Source organism: Gadus macrocephalus, chromosome 9 (genome assembly GCF_031168955.1).
Source record: "Gadus macrocephalus chromosome 9, ASM3116895v1".
Taxonomy (NCBI): domain Eukaryota; kingdom Metazoa; phylum Chordata; class Actinopteri; order Gadiformes; family Gadidae; genus Gadus; species Gadus macrocephalus.
Genome location: NC_082390.1, coordinates 10,433,539 through 10,441,402, shown reverse-complemented (window position 1 = coordinate 10,441,402; position 7,864 = coordinate 10,433,539). Strand labels below are relative to the sequence as shown.

At 53.5% G+C, this 7,864-nt stretch overlaps 1 protein-coding gene across 2 annotated transcripts; it reads left to right on the top strand.

Moving 5' to 3' along the window:
* Positions 1-114: 114 nt before the first annotated feature.
* prdm11 (PR domain containing 11) lies at positions 115-6,785 on the top strand. 2 transcript variants are annotated; one of them, XM_060060681.1, is made up of 7 exons: positions 115-287; positions 884-987; positions 1,447-1,703; positions 2,282-2,349; positions 2,499-2,686; positions 2,990-3,373; positions 4,325-6,785. In XM_060060681.1, exons 2-7 carry the CDS (start codon positions 966-968, stop codon positions 6,460-6,462), a joined length of 3,057 nt encoding a protein of 1,018 aa, XP_059916664.1. In that variant the 5' UTR covers positions 115-287; positions 884-965; the 3' UTR covers positions 6,463-6,785. The 2 variants fall into 2 exon arrangements, with proteins under 2 accessions (XP_059916664.1, XP_059916665.1); XM_060060682.1 differs by lacking the exon at positions 115-287 and adding an exon at positions 334-655.
* Positions 6,786-7,864: the final 1,079 nt, after the last annotated feature.

The window sequence follows — 7,864 nt, the reverse complement described above, 5'->3', positions numbered from 1 at the left end:
TGTCTGTGTCTGGACTTTGATGAGAGAATGTTGTTCTTCTGAAGGCTCCTGGAGCAGAGAGGCTGGGGCCACACACATACACTTTACACACACGGATCTCTTTCTTCCGTTTTTCCATGTCATTTCCTGTGGAAAATGGTGGTCAAAGATCGGGAAGGCAACCGAGTCATTGCAGTGTTTTAATCCGGGAATCCCCGTTGCCCGCTTCGGGTCGAAGCCAAGGAAGGGTGGTTGCTTCCGGAGGAGCGGGGATGCTGCGGGGTCGCGACCCCGCTGCGTTGTTATAGGTGAGTTTCGCCCGCCAATGTGGCACATCGTGGATACGCATAGACCAAAACCACAGGCACATCGCGACCCTAAACCATATCCCGACCCAAACCACAGGCACATCGAGGCGACCCTAAACCGTATCCCGAACCAAACCACAGGAACATCGCGACCCTAAACCATATATTGACTCGAACCACATCAGCCGGGACGTCCTCGGATTCTCACGACTCTGCGGCCAGCGACGTCACCTAAATGGGATATCTGTTTGAAATCGGACATCATGTAAACATGTGTTCATAACCTCAGTCCTTTATAGTCTAACTGTGGCCAATATTACAGGGGGGGCGGGCGACCATCACGTGTATCAGTTCGTCTAACGCTGACGGTACGTTGCAGTCGTAGTTTGGATTTATATGAGAACCATTTCTGAAAGGGTCCGTTTCAGGACACACCTCCTTGGTCACATGTATGACCAGGTGTATCAGGACATGCCCCCTTGGTCACATGTATGACCAGGTGTATCAGGACACTCCCCCTTGGTCACGTGGTTGTAGGAATGTTCTATATTAAAATGAATGTTGCAGAGATTCAGTAGAATATTTTGTGCTGGCAGCGTTATCTCTGGACCAAGCCTCCTTAGACCAAGCCCCCTCCGCTCCCTCAGACGAGCACCCTCAGACCAAGATGGCGTCTCTATGAGCGACCCGGACTTCTGGGGTAAGATTTAACTTATCTTTCAGAACATTTTCATTTGGTCATGACTCATATGTGAGTACTTGTATTAAAGGTCCCATGGCATGCCACCAGGTGTGGTGTGATTAGCCTTACAAGCCGTTTTGGAAATCAGCCCCTTATGACATCACAGGTGGGCGTGTCCACCTAGATGTGTGACGGATAGATAAGCAAAGTTTGCTACAGTCCACTGGGTAGGCTGGTAGACTGATCTATCCAGCACACATGTAGGTGGACATAACATAACAACAGGCAGCTTCAAGCTCCTGTTAAAAACCTCCTTTTGGAATTCTAAACCAGAAGCAATTAGGCAGAAGATTTTTGATTATTCACGCAAAGTGCGTCTGCCAATCAGAACACCAGATTGATATCTCCGGAGGAGGTTCTGCCGGGACCCCCTGATACCGGCCCCGTTGACTGAGTCAGACCCCCCACTGCTCCCAGTCTGCCCGCAGTGCCAGCAGCCCTTCCTATCACGGTGCCCCGCCCACGGGCCTCCGCTCCTGATCCAGGACAGCCCCGCCCCCCCGGGCCGCGCCGGCCGGGCACTGCGCTCCGCCCCCCCTGGCCTGCGGGTGGGGTCGGAGGGGGGTCAGGTGGAGGTGCGCTGCGGGGCCCAGAGCATCCCCCAGGGGGCCGTGTTCGGGCCCTACGAGGGAGAGCTGGTCCCCAGGGACCGCTCCACCGCACACTCCTGGATCGTGAGTACCCAGGATCGTTGTTAGCCTGCTACTGTCACACTTACTGTATGTCGTATGTCCTGGTGCTTAATCTACGCACTTATTGTGTGTTGTTCGTCCTGGCACACAAAAATTGTACTTGGCATTGGGAAGTGTCTTATCCTAGCTATCTCTGTTGTATTCGGGGAATGGGTTAGCCTAGTGATTGTTAGTGCTTGCCACTTGTTTCTATGAACATCCTTTCTGTACTGACAGCGATATATTGTTGTTTCTCTTTCTTATGATAAATAGACTTATGTAAGTCGCTTTGGATAAAAGCATCTGCTAAACACCCTAAATGTAAATGTGGTCGATACTTAGGATTATTATTATTACTCAGTTGGTAGGGTTAGTTGACCTCTCAGTTGGGTGCGTTAGTTGACTCTTTGTCCAACGTGATTCAAAGCGATCGTAAAGTCATTCCTGCCCGTCCTGAATCTTGTAAACTGCTTTGGATTCTAGCATCAGATTAATGTGTAGATATTTAAAGAATGATCTATTAATATATCGAGTGTAATAATGACAACATGATTCACCATGCCTTGTGTTGTTCTCTACAGATCGTTGATGTCAACAACTCTTATCACTCCATTGATGGGAGCGACGAAACCAAAGCCAACTGGATGAGGTATTCAGCTTATAACAAGGAGAACCAGGAGAACCAGTAACCAGGGGGACAGGAGTTCTCTCCCAGAGGGGTTAGAGCAGACCCTGGGCTGGGAGTTTATAACATGCGTTCCTCTCTCAGGAACCTTAGAACGTTTGTTCCTCCGACAGGTACGTGCGAATCTCGTCGGAGAACACGGAGCGGAACCTGACAGCGTTCCAGCGCGGGGGGCAGCTGTACTTCAGCGCCAGCCGGCCACTGTTGCCTGGCAACCGGCTGCGGGTGTGGTACGGAGACGACTACATCACACGCCTGCACAGCCTATCAGAGCAGAGCATCGACTGCAGCCTCCACCCAGGTGAGCCCTGCGGGGTGTGCGGCTGCCCCTGGTTGGTCGGTGTGTGGGAGGACAGCAGGGAGAGATGGAAAGGTTCTGGGTTCCATCCCGCCCTGTAGACCTCCTAGAGCAGGAGGCTGATCCCCCACCTGCTCCTTAACCACCAGGACCTGATCCTGCATCTCATTAAAGGGGACGGGTGTTGATAAAGAGGTTACCAGTGTTGTTACCCAGGTTTCGGGTGTTGTTACCCAGGTTACCGTTGTTGTTCCAAGGCTACCTGCTGGACCAGGTGTTTCCCTCAGACCTGCTGCTCTGTTCCAGGGTCTGACTGGAGACGGGGGGGTCTGCAGTGTTGGCGGGGCCCCGACGGGGAGGCTCCTCCTGCTGCTGACAGGACGGAGACTGACTCCGCCTCCAGAAGAGTCCAGGCCTTTCTGGAGAGCCAACCCGGCCTCAAGCCTCTCTCAGGTCCTCCGCCCAGCCGACTGGGCAAGAGAAGGCGTCTGTCTGCAGAGGCCCTGCGACCGGTGAAGGTGGAGGAGGAGGAGGAGCAGGAGGAGTCCTCCACCTCTTCGTGTCCCAACTGCATCAAACTGAGGCTGAGAATCTTCCAGCTGGAGGCAGAGCTTCACCTGCTAAGAGGGAAGGAGATGGACCCAGCTACGCCCCCGAACCCGGAGCAAGGACCAATAGAAGACCTCCGTGGTTAGTCATGATCTTCTGGAACATCTTCTAGACCATCTAGAACCTCATTCATCTTACCCTTACCCTCACCCATTCATCCAAACCTTACCCTTACCCATTCATCTAACCCTTACCCTCACCCATTCATCTAACCCTTACCCTCACCCATTAATCTAACCCTTACCCTCACCCATTCATCTAACCCTTAACCTCACCCATTCATCTAACCCTTACCCTCACCCATTAATCTAACCCTTACCCTCACCCATTCATCTAACCCTTACCCTCACCCATTCATCTAACCCTTAACCTCACCCATTCATCTAACCCTTACCCTCACCCATTCATCCAAACATTACCCTCAGCCATTCATCTAACCCTTACCCTCACCCATTCATCTAACCCTTACCCTCACCCATTCATCTAAACCTTACCCTCACCCATTCATATAAACCTTACCCTCACCCATTCATCTAACCCTAACCCATTTATCTTACCCTAACCCATTAATCTAACCCTATGGTCAACACTAGCTAAGCCCCCGTTCCACCAGCAGTACCAGCTCAACCTGTCACGACTTGGCGTGCCACGACTTCAATTTTTTCCAGGCACGTTGTGTTTCCATCTATAAAGTACCTCTTCAACGTGGGCGGGTCGTCATAGCACGCATCTGCGAATTTGCAGTGATGTACTTAACCACGTCACTCTCTGGCCAATCAGTGGCCAGCAGCCTGTTTACGTCACACAAAAGTATAGGATCAGCTCTCTTGGAACCTCGACGGAGGTGAGACTAAAAAGTACCAGGTACCTCATTTTGCAGATCGAAACGCAGAAAAAAAGCAGGTCGAGGCGAGTTGAGCTGGTACTGTCGTTGGAAAAGGGGCACTAGTTAACTTTAACTATCTAGTGTGTGTCTAACTATAAGCGTGTAGCATTGGATAACTAGCTGACCTTTCCCCTCATGGCGTCTAGACATGGACCCGCTGACCCCCCCCCAGATGGTCCTGGACGAAGAGGACCAGGACCTCGACTCAGCTGACGAGTCCTTCAACGCCGACCCGCTCATCTCAGCCGGTGACTCGTCCAAACTGCCGCACCGCCGCACCCGCCGCTTCAAGCAGGAGTGGCTGAGGAAGTTCTGGTTCCTGCGCTACTCGCCGGCGCTCAACGAGATGTGGTGCCACGTGTGCCGGCAGTACACGGTGCAGTCGGCGCGCACGTCGGCCTTCATCATGGGCTCCAAGCAGTTCAAGATCCACACCATCAAGCTGCACAGCCAGAGCAACCTGCACAAGAAGTGTCTGCAGCTGTACAAGCTGCGCATGCACCCCGAGAAGACGGAGGAGATGTGCAGGAGCATGACGGTGCTCTTCAACGCCGCCTACCACCTGGCCGTGGAGGGCCGGCCCTTCTCGGACCTCCGGCCGCTGGCGGAGCTGCTGAGGAGGTGTGAGCTGAAGGTGGTGGAGCAGTACCTCAACGAAGGAGATTGCCAGATCCTCGTTCATCACATCGCCCGCACCTTGAGGGAAGACCTCGCAGAGAAGATGCGTTTGTCTCCGTTCCTCAGCGTCCTCATGGACTGTCAGAATGAGGACCTGTTTCCAGACACGGTGGCCTTCTACGTCCAGTTCACTACGAACGACGGTTCCCCCAACACAGAGTTCCTCTCGCTGCAGAAGCTGAGCCAGGCCAGCGCCGATGGCTATCTCCAAGCCATCGAGCGGGCGTTCTGTGTCTTTGGCCTTCGGTTCCAGGACTTGCTGGTGGTTGGCGTGGGGATGGACGGTGCCCCCATGTCAACAGGCATGCGAGGCAGTATGTTTGTCGCCCTGCAGAGGGTTCTCCCCTGGCTCCTCTCCCTTCCCGTCGTGATCCACCGGCCTCATCTGGAGGTGTTGGATGTCATCAGTGGCAAGGAGCTGTCCTGCCTGGAGGACTTGGAGAACAACCTGAAGCAGCTCCTGGGTTTCTACCGCTACTCCCCTCGTATGATGGCCGAGCTCCGCCTGACCGCGCCCACGCTGTCGGAGGAGATGGAGTTCCTCGGAGACATCCGAGCCGTTCGTTGGATCATCGGGGAGCCGAACGTCCTCAACGCCCTCATCAAGGACTACCTGGAGGTGGTGGGTCATCTGAAGGATGTCAGCCGCCAGACGCAGAAGGCGGCGGCCGCCGCCGCCGTCGCCCTCACACTCCTCCACTTCCTGCTGGACTACCAGTCGGTAAAGCTCATCTATTTCCTCCTGGACGTCATCGCTGTTCTGTCTCGTTTGGCGTTTACCTTCCAGGGCGACTACCTCCTGGTATCGCAGGTGAACGACCGGATCGAGGAGTCGATGGTGGAGATCGGGCAGCTTGTGGATCGTCCTGGGGAGTACCTGCAGGAGTTTGAAGAGAACTTCCGTGAAAGTTTCAACGGCGTCGCTCTGAAGAACCTGTGTGTCGCAGAGTCCAAGTTCCAGGCCATTCGAGAGAAGATCTGCCGGAGGAGCCAGGGCATCTTGTCCCAGAGACTGGACCCCCTGAGCAGTCCTCTGGCCAGAGCCTGCCGGGTGCTGGACTTCTCCTCCTGGCCCCGGACCACCGAGGACCTGCACTCATACGGGGATGAGGAGATCCTTTTGATATTCAACCATCTGGAGTCCATTCCATCGGTCCCATGTGAGGGCCAGGCAAGGTCAGAGGCCCAGGGCAACCTGCTGGTGGAGTGGAGAAGTCTGAAAGCCGACTTCTGCAGCATCGGCTCCAAAGAGCTTCTAGGTCACCTCTGCAAGCACAGACAACGCTTTCCTCTTTTGTGTCGGGTCGCCCAGCTGGTGCAGGTGCTGCCCACGTCCACCGTCTGCTGTGAGAGAGGCAGAGGCTCCTTGCAGAAGATGTACCAGAACAGCCGCTCCAGGCTGGGTCTGGACCCGATGAACGACCTGCTCACCCTGGCCATCAACGGGCCGCCCATCGCCAGCTTTGACGGGAAGCGAGCTCTGGACTCCTGGTTCGAGGAGAAGTCTGGGAGCTCCTCCTTGCTCTCAGCTGAGATCATAAACAGGATATCGAAATCTCAACATGAGTCCAGCGACGCTAATACAGACATCTTGCCCGATACCTGAACTTGGACCCTGATACCTGACCTTTGACCCTGAATCCTGACCTTTGACCCTGATACCTGACCTTCCACCATGATACCTGACCTTTTACCCTGATACCTGACCTTTGACACTGAAAACTGACCTCTGACCCTGATACCTGACCTTTCACCCAGATACCTGACCTTTCACCCTGATACCTGACCTTTCCCCTATTCAACACGTTTTATTCCATCTGAATGTACAAGAAACGTGTGAAATAATGAATGTTGTACGGGAACAATCAGAGAATGTGCACACAAGGAATGTTTGTACACAAGGTAATAAAGGAGCTGAAGCTATGATGGTCCAACGTTTGTATCTCCTTAACTAAGGGCTTCACACTGAGGAAATATTCTGGTGGTACAATAAGCTCTAAATCTTTACGTTTTACTTTCACAATTTGCTGAGCTACTGAAGAGAAAATATAATATAAGTAATATAATTGTTACTTATTGCCACACATTTAATTTAAGCAGCATGTTGATTATGGATAATAGTTTCCTTCCAATAAGTATCAAGTGTTTAGGTGATGCGAACACTATACCTTCATATTATATAAACTAGGCATGGTTGGTCCATCTCATGTCTTCATAGAGGGTGTTGGGGTCCATCTCATGTCTTCATAGAGGGTGTAGGGGGCCGGTCATGTCTTCATAGAGGGTGTTGGGGGCCGGTCATGTCTTCATAGAGGGTGTAGGGGGCCGGTCATGTCTTCATAGAGGGTGTTGGGGGCCGGTCATGTCTTCATAGAGGGTGTTGGGGGCCGGTCATGTCTTCATAGAGGGTGTAGGGGGCCGGTCATGTCTTCATAGAGGGTGTTGGGGGCCGGTCATGTCTTCATAGAGGGTGTTGGGGGCCGGTCATGTCTTCATAGAGGGTGTTGGGGGCCGGTCATGTCTTCATAGAGGGTGTAGGGGGCCGGTCATGTCTTCATAGAGGGTGTAGGGGGCCGGTCATGTCTTCATAGAGGGTGTAGGGGGCCGGTCATGTCTTCATAGAGGGTGTTGGGGGCCGGTCATGTCTTCATAGAGGGTGTAGGGGGCCGGTCATGTCTTCATAGAGGGTGTAGGGGGCCGGTCATGTCTTCATAGAGGGTGTTGGGGGCCGGTCATGTCTTCATAGAGGGTGTAGGGGGCCGGTCATGTCTTCATAGAGGGTGTAGGGGGCCGGTCATGTCTTCATAGAGGGTGTTGGGGGCCGGTCATGTCTTCATAGAGGGTGTTGGGGGCCGGTCATGTCTTCATAGAGGGTGTAGGGGGCCGGTCATGTCTTCATAGAGGGTGTAGGGGGCCGGTCATGTCTTCATAGAGGGTGTAGGGGGCCGGTCATGTCTTCATAGAGGGTGTTGGGGGCCGGTCATGTCTTCATAGAGGGTGTTGGGGGC

Coding starts and splice junctions, on each gene's coding strand:
- prdm11 (XM_060060681.1), top strand. CDS start 966: ATGAGCGACCCGGACTTCTGGG. Junction 2,350..2,498: donor ACCAAAGCCAACTGGATGAG/GTATTCAGCTTA, acceptor TTCCTCCGACAG/GTACGTGCGAATCTCGTCGG. Junction 2,687..2,989: donor CGACTGCAGCCTCCACCCAG/GTGAGCCCTGCG, acceptor GCTCTGTTCCAG/GGTCTGACTGGAGACGGGGG.